The following is a 12,989-nucleotide window of genomic DNA, read 5'->3' as shown; positions in this document are numbered from 1 at the left end:
GGAGGCTCCGTCCTCCCCTGCCTTGGCCTGTGGGTGGTATCTAGCTGGAGGCTGATGGGCCTGGCTGTCTGGTCTTCCACACCTTGAGAGGTGGCCTGGCCTCCGGCCGCAGCGCTGGCTAGGGAGTCAGGCTCCAGCTGTCCTTGGAGCAGGTCTGCACTAAGCCCTTGTCCCCACCACATGGTCAGTCCTCACGCTGAGACGGTGGTGCAGGTGCCGTCATCCCTAAGTTACCAGGAGACGGAGGCTCCGAGAAAGGGAGTCACTTGCAATAAGGGTGGGAGAGTCAAGTGTCAGTGGAGCAGAGACTCGAGTCAGGCACTCCAGGTCTTTAATACCTTGAGCAGTCATTTCTTGTCCCCTCCCTCCAAAGGCTGGAGATAGCTGTACCTACCTGTAGAGGCACTCAGGGGTGTAAGTAAGGTGATGACTAATTAGCCCAGTGCCATAAATTGTAACAGCAGTGGTTTTCATCAAATTGTCTGTTTCACATCTAAACTTTTTGGGAGCCTCCTAGAAGGCAGAGAGAAAAGGGGGAGAGGGTTGCAAAGCTTCCGTTAACCGGAGAGGTATTGTTCAGATAGTGGTGACACGATCTGTCTTTTGATGACTCTACTGGGCTTCGGGTCCCATCTAGACTGTGGGACGATTCAACCGGAAGCTCCAGGCAGCCCCTTCCGTGGGCTGTCCTGCAGCTCCCAGCTCTGTGCCTGCAGAACAACGTGGTAGGGCGTCTGTGCAACGAGTGTGCCGACGGCTCCTTCCACCTGAGTGCCCGGAACCCCGACGGCTGCCTCAAGTGCTTCTGCATGGGTGTCAGCCGCCAGTGCACCAGCTCCTCCTGGAGACGCGCCCAGGTAGCCAGCCGTGGGCGGGCGGGCGGGCGGCCAGCGGGCAGGATGACAGGCCCAGGGCGGCGAACCGAGGACGGGTCTCAGGCCACAGCCCCACTGCGGCCCCTTCTCCTCTCGCAGGTGCTGGGGGCCTCCTCGGAGCCCAGTGACTTCAGCCTGACCGACGCCGCAGGCACCCACACCACCAGCGAGGGCATCTCGTCCCCCATGCCCGGGGAGCTGGCCTTCTCCTCCTTCCACAGCCTCCTGTCTGGACCCTACTTCTGGAGCCTCCCTTCGAGCTTCCGGGGGGACAAGGTGGGCAGGGGTGGGAAGGGAAAAGGAAGCGATCATCAGAAACGGCACGATCCAGGATGGGGAGCTGGAGGGTCGTGGTGTCTTGGGAGGAGGAGGAGATTCCCTGCCTGGGAGAGGTGGCTGGGGTTCCGCTGAGCACCCATCTGCCCGTGTGGCAGGTGACCTCCTACGGAGGAGAGCTGCGCTTCACAGTGACCCAGCGGCCCCAGCCGGGCTCTGCGCCCCTGCACGGGCAGCCGCTGGTGGTGCTGCAGGGCAACGGCATCGTCCTGGAGCATCACAGTGCCCGGGAGCCTGGCCCCGGCCAGCCCAGCGCCTTCACTGTGCCCTTCCGGGAGGTGAGCCGCCTGCACGGGGCCCTGCCTGGGGCGGGTGGGGACAGGCCCCTGGGAAGTCGGCCGTTAAGTAACTTGTCCTTTCCTTGACAGCAAGCCTGGCAGCGGCCTGACGGACAGCCGGCCACACGGGAGCACCTGCTGATGGCACTGGCGGGCATCGATGCCCTCCTGGTCCAAGCATCCTACACCCAGCAGCCCGCTGAGAGCAGGTGCCTAGGGCCCGGGCAGGAGGACGGGGGGCTCAGGAGGGGACTGTCGTCCAGTTGGTACAACAGGGCGCAGCCTGCTAGCCAGCTCTGCCACTTACAGGCCACATGGCCTTTCCGTGTCTTGTTCTCTCCGTCTGTCAAACGGAGCGCATACTGACCGCTTCCCTCATGGGCCTTGGCTCTGGTCAGGGACTGGAGTCGGTTGCATGTGATTCCCACGGTGAACCCACAGGGAGGAAGGGACCAAGCAGGGATGTGGCTCTGGTCGAGTCTGGCCCCACCTCCCCCAAGGGAGCTCTGGCAGGTCAATTGCCCCGCAGAGGCCTCGGACTGGTCACCTGGGGAGCTGGGGTGTAACCCGTCTGGGCAAGGAAGGGTACTTCTCTGGAGAAAGTTGCAGGTGTGAGCCACTTGCCTGGGCCCAGGCAGCTGCTGGGGAAGGAGCCAGGCATCTGGACAGGGCCACACAGCATCGTGACATTGGAGCACAAACGAGGCCATCAAGTGTAGGACCCCAGGCGTGCCTGGCCCAGAGCAAGCGGCTCATTCAGTGGCCTTGTCGTGCTCAGGATCTCTGGCATCAGCATGGATGTGGCTGTGCCTGAGGACACTGGCCAGGACCCTGCGCTGGAGGTGGAGCACTGTACCTGCCCGCCTGGGTACCGGGGCCCGTCCTGCCAGGTGAGCTCCAGGCCAGCACCTGTCCAGCAGCCCCATCCAATGTGCTCCCCGCTCCCCCACCCCTCCCTAGGCGCCCCCCAGCCTCATACCCCTTCCATCTTCCTGTCCCCAGGAATGTGACACAGGCTACACACGCATGCCCAGCGGCCTCTACCTGGGCACCTGTGAACGCTGCAGCTGCCACGGCCACTCGGAGGTCTGTGAGCCTGAGACTGGTGCCTGCCAGGTGAGCCCCGCCCCCTTCCTCTCCACCCCAGGAATCTGTGGCCTTCAGGGACCTGGCCTCAACCAGTGCTCTGTCCCTCCAGGGCTGCCAGCACCACACAGTGGGCCCCCGGTGTGAGCAGTGCCAGCCAGGATACTACGGGGATGCCCAGCGGGGCACGCCACAGGACTGCCAGCCATGCCCATGCTACGGAGCCCCTGCTGCTGGCCAGTGCGTCCCACCCCTACCCTTCCTGTGTACCCACCCCTGCCACACTCCGTCCCTCCGGGTCCTCTTGAGGGGCAGAGGTTAAACCGGTCTTAGGCTCCCCGACCTGTCACTTGGTGGAAGATGGCTTCACCTTCAGAGCCTCCACCGTATCTGTCGAACAGGGACAGCACCCCACATTAGCCCCTGTGTGACAGCTGAGCAGAATGGTGCTCGTGGAACTCTGAGCCTGCGCCCTTCCTCCCTTTCCTCCCTGGGTCCAAGGGAGGGCCCCCTGGGAGAGGAGGGCCCGCTGCCTGCCTCACGGGAACCTTGCCCCATGCTCTCAGGGCTGCCCATACCTGCTTTCTGGACACCGACGGCCACCCGACCTGTGACTCGTGCTCGCCAGGCCACAGTGGGCGCCACTGTGAGAGGTGAGGCAGGGACGGGAAGGTGAAGCTGTGTAGGAGGGTCTCCTGAGTCCTCAGGTGGGCCCACCGTCCTGCCCAGGAGGAACCAGGGGCCTCCCGCTCTTCCTTGCCCGGGCCCCTGGAGGCAGTCAGCTCCCTTCCCTGGAGCCTCCACCTCCAGCCAGGTGTTCCGAGCCTCGAAGGCCTCAGCTGTGCCGGCCTGCAGCTCACCTTCCAGCCCCAGCACCCCTGCCCCACCCGACCCCTCTTCCCAGGAGACCCCTGTTGCCGCAGGTCCTGGGGCCAAGGTCCCATCTGGCTGACCCACCGCCTAGAGCACATCCCTGCCCTTTTCCCGTCTGCTTCCCCGTCTGTACGATGATGAGTTGGGCTAAATGGTTTCTTCCAGCACCTGGGGGACATGGAGTCCAAACACAGGCGCCCACCCCAGGCCTGCCCTCTCAGGCTCCCCAGCTTTCTGCTCTCTCTGCAGGTGTGCCCCAGGTTACTATGGCAACCCGAGCCAGGGCCAGCCTTGCCGGAGTGAGTAGGGTTGTAGGGTCGGGCTACCCATTCTCCCGGGTGGCGCCAGGGCAGATCCTTTGTTCCCCTGTGACCTGGGTCCGGTGGCTTTACCTCTCCGACCTCAGAGATGAACAGGGTGCCTGGTGCGGTTGCCTGCTCAGCAGTGGGGCTGGGGGTGCTGGGTGGGCTTGGGGGCTCCAGCTGCGGCTTTCCTCCACCTCAGGAGATGGCCAGCCACCAGAGGGGATAGGCTGTGGCTGTGACCCTCAGGGCAGCATCGGCAGCCAGTGTGATGCTGCCGGTCAGTGCCAGTGCAAGGTCAGTGCTGGGCCTGCGCCCCCCAGTGGGAGGGACTCCAAGGCCCCTGAGCGGGGGGGGGGACTGGGGGGGCGGGGGCTGCTGCTGGGAGTGAGGAGACCCCCGAGTTCCCGCACACATGCTCCACCCACCCACCCAGGCACAGGTGGAGGGCCTCACCTGCAGCCGCTGCCGGCCCCACCACTTCCACCTGAGCACTGGCCACCCGGACGGCTGCCTGCCCTGCTTCTGCATGGGAGTCACCCAGCAGTGTGCCAGTTCCTCCTACACCCGCCACCTGGTAAGAGCCACACGCCCGCCACTCCCTGCTGCTCCCTGAGGCCAGCCAGGAGCCTGGCGCAGCCAAGTCCCGGCTGTCTGTGGGGACAGCCATCCCTGAGCCCCCTGTACTGCCTGTCCCAGGCCCACACCCAGTGACACTGACCCCCGTCCTTAGACCCTCCCTGTGCCCCCATTATGCCCGTTCCAGCCTGAGCCCTGCATCTCCCCATCCTCCACCCTGATGTGCCCCCCCCACGTCTCCCTTGATCTCAGCAGGCCCCATTTCCTGTCCTGATAACCTTTGTCCCTGTCTCCTGTCCCCATATGCCTGCCCTGTACTAGAATGACACCTGATCCTCTCTCTGCTGCCAGATCGACACCCGCTTTGCCCCTGGGGACTTCCAAGGCTTTGCCCTGGTGAACCCTCAGCGGAACAGCCGCCTGACGGGAGGCTTCACCGTGGAGCCCGTGCCCGAGGGCGCCCAGCTCTCCTTTGCCAACTTCGCCCAACTTGGCCATGAGTCCTTCTACTGGCAGCTGCCGGAGGCCTACCAGGGCGACAAGGTGGGACCCGTGGGGGGCTGCAGACCCTTCCCGAGCACCTGGGTCCACGGGGACTCAGACACACTTCACCCCAGGGGAGTCCTGGTGGGCGGCCACCACATGGTGGTTCAGTGTGTGACCTTGGGGTGAACCTCAGCTCTGCCATCTACTGGCAGGACACCTCCTCATAGCCCTCCACTCCGGGTGGCTGGAGGATGGGAGACCGGGCCTGGCACACTGTGTGTTCAGCTGTTAACAGCGATGAGCTTTTGTGCAGTTTCCAGCAAACAGGTTCCAGGCCAGGCCCTTGAGACACAGGGACAAATGGGACACGATTTCCGTTTCATCCACTTGCTCCCTCTAAATTCACTTGTCTACACTGCAGGCTCCGTGCTGGGTGTTGGGTGTAGTAATTTTATTATGGGGCGTATTTATCCAGTGCTTCCTGTATGTTAGGCATCGTTCCCAGCAGTTTCACATTTCATAGGTCACAACTGCAGGAGCCAGGTAGTCCCACTGCCCCATTTCCTACATGAGGAAACAAATTCAAGAGAGACTGGGGAGCTTCTCTAAAGCCCCACAGCTCCTAGGTGGCAGTGGCAGGGTTCACACTCAGATTGCCCTTGAAGTGCTACCCTAGCCGGGTGTGGTGGTACACACCTGTAACCTCGGCAGTTCAGGAGGCAGGGTGAAAGGATTGAAATCCTTGGGGTCAGGGCGCTGCTGAAATATCAAGGCCAGCCTCGGCCACGTAACAAGGCCCTAAGCAACTTGGTCTCAAATATGTGTGTGTGTCTATACAGGAGCTGTCTCCAAGTACATATATATGGCCAGGTGCGGTGGCACATGCCTTTTATCCCAGCGACTCGAGAGGTTGAGGCGGGAGGATCTCAGTTCAGAGCCAGCCTCAGCAAAAGCAAGGCACTAAGCAACTCAGGGAGACCCTGTCTCTAACTAAAATACAAGAAAAAATGGCTGGGGATGTGGCTCAGTGGTCGAGTGCCCCTGAGTTCAGTCCCTGGTACCAAAAAAAAAAAAAACAAAAAAACCCGAACTAGCTAGGCTGGGATGACTGTCTTCATCGCTCTGAAGGGGGTCCAGGGACGGTGGTGTGGGATGGTGTTGGGGACAGGGGTCTAGGGTGGACGCCAGGGCAGCCTTTCCTGGTGTTCCTGGAGCTGTCTGCCATCCTGGGGACCCAAAGGAAGTGGGGCTTGGCACAGGAGTCCCCTGCTGACCTGTGCTCCAGCAGCTGCCCCCAGGGTCACTTAGGAGGGGAAGCTCTACGGCTCCCCTGTCCCTGTTCCATGAGCAGAGCCAAGTCCCCTGCCCATGCACAGCTGGCTACCTTCGGTCCCTCTCCTTCCTCGGTCCCTTCTCTCCTGGCCTCCCTGTGCCCTGTCCTGCTGCTCTGACCTCTCTCTCTCTCCTTCCTGCGGTTCCGCGCCACTCAGAGGGAGGCATACTTTGCGCGGATGCGCTGGGCTCACCAGGTAGGCCCTCGCTGTGGGAGGTGTGACGCCGGTGTGACAGGCATGGCGTGTTCCTGGGTGCCCTCGCCCTGCGTGTGGAGATGCCCAGTGCCCGAGACAGTGTGGGTCTGCATGAGCTCGGGCCGTTCCCACGACCCCAGGGTCAGGGCACTGCTGTGTCCGGCCCCTCGCTGCTGCCCAGGGGCATGTGCCTCTGACTGCCTCCCTGGCTGTGTCATCTGACCCTGGTGCCAACCACCTGAGGTCAGGATAATGACCGAGGTGGCAGGGAAACTAACTTGATGCTAATCCTTGTGACCGTACCTGGTCCCCCAGCTTTCCCTGGCATTGCCCCCAGGCAACCATTAACACCCCCCAGGTGCACATGCCCATCTAGCACCTGGGGTAACCGTGTGCCAATCCAAACAGGGGAGCATGCACCTTTCTTCCCAGTCATTGTGGCCCCTCTGGCCACCGGGTCCCTGGGAGCACATCCTTCCCAGGGCTCCAGCTCTGGGAGCCTGAGGGACTGAGCTGGCCTGTGACCTCCACCCCGTCAGAACCGCACGTCCCTCTCAGAGGAGCAGTGGCGGGCAGCCGTGACATCTGGGAGGATCCCCGGACCCCCAGAGGGCAGGGGCCAGGCCCAGCGGGCGTCACAGGTAACCCAGGCCTGGCTGGGCCAGGCTTGTCGGGCCCCAGGGAACAGCCTTTGACTGAGACCCTGGCCTGCCCGGGTCATTTTTCCCCATACCCATCTGGGTCCCTCCTGGTGCCCAGTCCATCCCTGAGTTCTAGAAACATTCCAGAGCCACAAAATGGTGTGGGTTGGTGCCATGAGCCCCGGTGGAGGTCAGGCCTGAGGGGCAGCTTCCCCTGCCCAGATGCCCGGGTGGCCTCCAGCACTTCTGGTCTTGGTGGCCACCCCCTGGAGGGCTTATCCCCAACAGGGGCAGCCTGTAGTCAGTTGGCCCTTCCCAGGATGTGCCCACCTGGCTCCTGGGGAGCAGAGGGTTCCGTCGGAGCAGCGGGCATTGGCCTTTGTGCACGGAAGTGGGGGGCGCTGGCAGAGCCTCCCTCACGGGCATCGTCTCTGTCTGTCTCTGCTCCTTTCCTCCGTCCCTCCTCTCCCGGTGCCCCAGGTGGACGAGGCCCAGAGGCGGATGGACGCTGAGATCTGGCAGCTCCTTGCCAACTTTGCCGCCCATGACCACTCCCCTCACCGGGGGCTGCCCCCTCGCCCCCAGCCTGCCCTGCGAGCAGCTCCCGGGTCCCACTCCTCCTCGCCCTCCTCCGACTCTCTCTCCTCCGACTCTCCCTCCTCCAACTCTCCCTCCTCCTCCTCTTCCTCCTTTACTGCCCTGTCTTCCCCAGTGAGCTCTCAGGTATGTGCAAGGCGACCACCAGGGGACCCCCACCCTGACTCCAGCTGCTTTGAACCAGCTTCATAATCTCTCCGCTGCCTGGGCCGACATTTCTGTCCAGTTTCCCTTTAGGTTGATCACACGCCCCTTAGCGATGCTGTGGTACATCTTTAAATGTGTGTGAAAGGGCCACTTCGTTCTGAAGTGTTCCCCTACATGCTGCTTAAATCTTGGGGTCAGGTTTGGGGAGATGCTGACCCCGGCCACACTTAGAGCAGCTGGGGTGCCCGGGTCCAGAGCAGGAGGCAAGTTCCTCAGAGAAAGGGGCCGGCACCCGAGCTGGGGGCGGGATGGTCCTGTTCCCCTGCCCGCTGTGGCCTGCAGGCCCCAGCCCCTGCCCGCGCTCTCACCGCCCGCCCTTCTGTCCTAGTTCTCTCTCTCCTACGAAGGCTTCTCTCTGTTTCCTGCAAGTCTCTGGTATTGGCAGCTGCCCCGAGCCTTCCTGGGGGACAAGGTAACGAGGAATCGGGAGGGTCACAGGGGGGCAGAGAATCCTAAAATGTCAGAGCGTCCTTTGTTAGAGCCCTCTGTGGCTCGGATCTGGGGACTGAGGCCTTTAGCGGGAAGGGGACTTCCCTGGGCTTGGCCCTGGCCCCTCCGGCTGTCTCACCTGCCAGGGCTTCTCAAGCCCTGCTGAGGCTCCCTTGACCCTGTGTCCGCTGCTGTTCTTGGTAGTGCCTCTTGATAGGCACTCCTTCATTCCAGAAGCATTAAGTACTTACTGCTGCCAGGCACGCTCCCCTGTGTCCCAGCCACTCTCCAGAGACTGAGGTGGAGGTGATGAGTTCAAAGCCAGCCTCAGCAACTTAGAGAGGCCCAAAGCAACTCAGACCCTGTCTCTGAACAAAAGTAGAAAGGGCTGGGGATGTGGCCCCGTGGTTAAGTGCCCCTGGTTAAATCCCTGGTACACAGACACAAAAAGTGCTTACTGCGTGCTGTGTCATGTACCAGCAGAAGGGGACTGGCCTCCCAAAGCTCGATCCTGGTCTGATGGTCATTCCTGTCATTGTCCCTGTTGTTATTGTCATCATCGGCCTGGGTTTCACTTGAGTGCTGGCATTGCTATTGCTTCTTCCTGGTTCCCAAAGCTATGTAGGGGCCTCTTCAACGTCTACATAAGATGGGATGAGTTAACATTCAGAGACACCCCAAGACCCCCAGGGCAAGGGGCGCAGGTGTAGGGGCGTCTCCTGAAGCCAGGGTGGAGGTGAGGGCAAGTGGTTGAGCGTGGTGTGTGTCCTCCTGTTTCCATTTGAGGAAAGTGGGGCTCAGAGAAGTTAAGGGACTTGCCCAAGAATGTACAGCCAGCAGAGCTGCAGTTGGAACCTAGGTCTTGCAGGCTGGAGAGGCCTCCCCCTCCGTCGCTGTGCCACCGTGTGCACCCACAACTTGCTAGAAAGTTGGTCCTAGATGTGGCTGTGATCTTGCTGGCATCCAAAGTCAGTAGGAGAGCAGTGGCTTCTGTTCTTGTCTGGGTCTGTCCCTGCCTCCCTAACCACACCCCGGGCCTGCAGAGAGCAGCCCCAGGGCCTGTAGAGCCCAGGGCCTGGACGGTAGTCAGCAGGTGATTGGTCGTGCTCACCACTGAATGAGCATGCAGGTCAGCCAGTGGGGTGGGCATCACGGGGTGGTACTGGAGCCTCGGCCACTCTCATGCAAGCCCCTCTAACAAGCTCCAAAACTCTTCCCCTCCTGCCAGTAGAAACCCAAGTCCATCAGGCTTGTCTGCAACAAACCATCTATTGGCTCATTAAACTGCAGAACCCAAGGACATCTAGCATCAGGCATGGCTGGACCCAGGGGCTCAGCAGAGCTTTGGCTCCGTTGGTGCCATTTTCCAGCTTCTTGTCTGACTAGAGAAGGGAGTCTCTGTCTATCCAGAAGAAGGGGCAGTGCCAGGTTCCCTTGTCCATCCAGGGTGGGAGTGGGGAGTAGTGGGCTGTGCAGATTGGCCAGGACTGGAAGAGCAGGGCCAGGCCCCTGGAATAGAGGTGGGCTCTTGCGTGTAGAGGAAGCATCGTTCCTTAAAGAACCCCGTGTGGTTTGCAGCCAGAGGAGGGTGGATTCTGGGCAGAGGAAACTTCACCGACGCAGGAGGCGAGGCCTCTGAGGGCACCCTCAGCCTCCGCCCACCCTCGGCTGAGAGCTGCCGTTACCTTGTCCCCTTTGGGGGAAATTCCTGTAAATGAAAAGGGGTGTGAAGCTCGTTGACCGGACCTTCAGGCAGCGGGGAGCTGGGAGGGAAGCCGCGCTGCGTCCTTCCGTGTGTGAGGCTGGGAGGGACAGAGATGGCCTGTTCCCCAGGCAGCTGCAGGCCACGCACTGGCCTCCTGGGGAGGGGCGGTGCAGCACCGGTGGGCCTGACCTTCACTGGGTGGTCCAAGCCCACTCCCAGGAGCACAGGGCAGCCTGTGACGGGATCTTGCCTCTCCGCAGGTGGCGGCCTACGGCGGGCGGCTGCGGTACACCCTCTCCTACAGGGCAGGCCCGCAGGGCAGCCCGCTCTCTGACCCCGACGTCCAGATCACGGTGAGCGCTGGACTCCTCGGTGGGCAGGTGGAAGCCACCCACCTTCCAGGTGTCGTTCTTCAGCCCTGGGGGTTAGGCTCAGGGCCCCCACTGCCTGGGTGGACAGCACCCGCTTCAGAGAGCAGAGCGCGAGAGGCCGAGGGGCATGAAGGGTCTGAGACGGGTGGCGGTCCCCTGAGAGCCACTCCACTCCCCTCCTGACCCCCGCGTCTCTCCAGGGCAACAACATCATGCTGGTGGCCACCCAGCCGGCTCTGCAGGGACCCGAGAGGAAGAGCTATGAGATCGTCTTCCGAGAGGTGAGGGGCCCTTGGCCTTGGCGCCGGATCTGACCCTGCCCCACCCTCCGCTCTGATTTGGAGACCCGCCCTCCCCTCACAGCCCTGGGTCAGTGCCTAGAAGCGGGGACAGGCAGAGCCCGGTGTCCTCACCCACTCTTGCTGCCCCGCCTAGGAATTCTGGCGCCGGCCCGACGGGCAGCCGGCCACCCGGGAGCACCTGCTGATGGCGCTGGCCGACCTGGACGAGCTCCTGGTCCGGGCCACGTTCTCCTCGGTGCCGCTGGCGGCCAGCATCAGTGCCGTCAGCATGGAGGTCGCCCAGCCGGGGCCCTCCGCCGGACCCCGGGCCCTGGAGGTGGAGGAGTGCCGCTGTCCCCCAGGCTACGTGGGCCTGTCCTGCCAGGTGAGTGTGTGGCCGTCCAGCCGCCCTGCACCTGGCGGCATCAGCAAGCTGTCCCGTGGCCTGGCCGTGGCCGTGACTGCTGCCGTAGCTAGGGGTCCCCTGCACCGCATCCTCTCAGTGCCGAGGTCCAGGCGGTCACCCCCTTCACAGGTAAGAGAGGACGGTGACGTCCGTGGTCCACCCTGGGACACGCAGCCAGCATGTGGCAGAAGCCGGTCTGAGCCCAGGTCTAGGGACTCCAGAGACCAGTCTGTCCTAACACTGGGCCGGAGGCTGGTGGGCAGGAGGGAAAGGAGCAGAGGCCCCCCTGAGCCAGCAGCTGAGCTTCCTGTTCCTCAGTTTCCAAGTCTAAGGCGTTTTGCAGGTGGAGCCTGGGAATGAACGTCCTGGGGGCGGCCCTCTGGAGTGCAGGGAGGGCGGGCCTGGGGGCTTTGTGGGAGGGACAGGGGAGAGGGTCTTTCCACACCTGTGCCGACCAGTCTCCACTGTATACCAACGTCCCCGGCGCTGTGTGTGGCGTCCCTCACTTTGTTTAATGAGTGTAACATCATCATGGGGACCTTCAAGGGCCTGTTCCCATCTAGGGCTCCCCAACCTGCTTTTCCCACTTTGGGGTGAAATTCTTCAGTAAAAACCTTTCCCACCAGAAGAAAATCCAGGAACAGAGTCCTGGGGTGGGGAAGGCGCCCCATTAGGGACAAACAACGGTCCACAGTGCTCAGATGGGCAGGGGTACCAGGCCGGGTGGGCAGACCCTGTCCCTGCTTTGGGGCGGCAGGAGAGTGAAGAGGAGATGGGGCAGAGGGCTGCGGAGAGGGGACGTGGGGGGAGGCTGGGCTCCAAGAGCCAGCAGGGTCTCCACCCTGGAGGGGGCAGACGGGAGGGAGGTGTGGGTCTGTTGGCTCCTGGTGGGATCCTGTGGGTAACGGAGACCCGACTTGCTCTGTCCCCAGGACTGCGCCCCTGGCTACACGCGCACGGGGAGCGGCCTCTACCTCGGCCACTGTGAGCTGTGTGAATGCAACGGCCACTCCGACCTGTGCCACCCAGAGACCGGGGCCTGCTCGGTGAGACGCTAGCAAGGCCAGGGGTGGCGGGGGGCCGCTGGCTGGGCCTGGGGCCGTCCTAGGGTGCGTGTGGTGGGAGGGGGAATTTGGTAAGGTAGGCCTGGATCCAGGGACAAGGTCACAGGGTGTAGCCTGTGGCCAAGCACGTGGGTCAGCCGGCAAGGTCACCAGGGGGCTGTGGATGTGGCGGGCAGTCCAGAGCTAGGGGATAACATGCTCCTTTATAAAGAGATCTTGGGCTCTTATTGTATCTTATTCCTTATCACTGAGTGACGTGTTCTCCATAGAAGTCAGACTACAAAGGCTTTTTTTTGTTTCCTTAAATGCAGGTTTTTTGTTTTGTTTTTTTGGCAGTGCTGGGGGTGGACTCAGGGCCTCTGGTCTGCTGGGCAAGCGCCCACCATGGAGCCGCCCCCAGCCCAGCCCATAGAGAGAAACCAAAAGGATAGTTAAGAGCCCCTCCACCCACCACCTGGGGGAATCCCTGTCAGCACTGGAGTGAAACGCTGTCTCGCTCCTTTCCTGGGCAAATATTAACATTTGTGTGTGTGTGTGCGTGTGCGTGTGTGTGTGTGGTTCTGGGAGTGAAGCCAGAGCCTCACACATACTAGGTAAGTGCTTTACCACCAAGCTGCTTCCCCAGCCCTGAATATTCACACTTTTTTCTTTTTTTTGGTACCAGGGATTGAACCCAGGGTCACTGAGCCACATCCCAGTCCTTTGTAGTTCTTATTTCGAGGCAGGGTCTCCCTAAGTTGCTTAGGGCCTTGCTAAGGTGCTGAGGTTGGCTTTGAACTTGTCTTCCTCCCACCTCAGCCTCCCAAGCGGCTGGGATTACAGGTGTGCACCACCACACCCAGCAATATTCATGCTTTTTAATATTCTTCATTCTGCAAATACACACGGGATCGTGTTTAATAATCGAATGTTTTCTTGTAGTGATTCCTGAATATCTTTCCATA

The 12,989-nt window shown here is 61.8% G+C and overlaps 1 protein-coding gene across 9 annotated transcripts in view; it reads left to right on the top strand.

Moving 5' to 3' along the window:
• The window catches only part of Hspg2 (heparan sulfate proteoglycan 2), an 89,439-nt gene that overhangs the window by 45,347 nt on the left and 31,103 nt on the right, over window positions 1-12,989 (top strand). For 5 of the 9 annotated variants that reach the window (XM_077803628.1, XM_026403570.2, XM_026403573.2 and 2 more), the window contains 16 exons: window positions 717-857; window positions 975-1,151; window positions 1,310-1,489; window positions 1,580-1,698; window positions 2,268-2,379; window positions 2,492-2,605; window positions 2,688-2,815; window positions 3,142-3,228; window positions 3,698-3,747; window positions 3,953-4,047; window positions 4,187-4,327; window positions 4,681-4,872; window positions 10,184-10,276; window positions 10,495-10,575; window positions 10,730-10,960; window positions 11,914-12,027. In XM_077803628.1, the coding sequence (XP_077659754.1) occupies window positions 717-857; window positions 975-1,151; window positions 1,310-1,489; window positions 1,580-1,698; window positions 2,268-2,379; window positions 2,492-2,605; window positions 2,688-2,815; window positions 3,142-3,228; window positions 3,698-3,747; window positions 3,953-4,047; window positions 4,187-4,327; window positions 4,681-4,872; window positions 10,184-10,276; window positions 10,495-10,575; window positions 10,730-10,960; window positions 11,914-12,027 (2,055 nt within the window). Of the gene's footprint in view, window positions 1-716; window positions 858-974; window positions 1,152-1,309; window positions 1,490-1,579; window positions 1,699-2,267; window positions 2,380-2,491; window positions 2,606-2,687; window positions 2,816-3,141; window positions 3,229-3,697; window positions 3,748-3,952; window positions 4,048-4,186; window positions 4,328-4,680; window positions 4,873-6,305; window positions 6,345-6,883; window positions 6,986-7,465; window positions 7,709-8,117; window positions 8,202-10,183; window positions 10,277-10,494; window positions 10,576-10,729; window positions 10,961-11,913; window positions 12,028-12,989 lie in introns of all 9 variants that reach the window. The other 4 variants (XM_077803625.1, XM_077803623.1, XM_077803624.1 and 1 more) reach the window with 1 other exon arrangement.

Source organism: Urocitellus parryii, chromosome 11, assembly GCF_045843805.1.
Source record: "Urocitellus parryii isolate mUroPar1 chromosome 11, mUroPar1.hap1, whole genome shotgun sequence".
NCBI classification, from domain to species: domain Eukaryota; kingdom Metazoa; phylum Chordata; class Mammalia; order Rodentia; family Sciuridae; genus Urocitellus; species Urocitellus parryii.
Note: the sequence above shows the minus strand (reverse complement) of the source record. Positions and strands in the feature narration are given on the sequence as shown.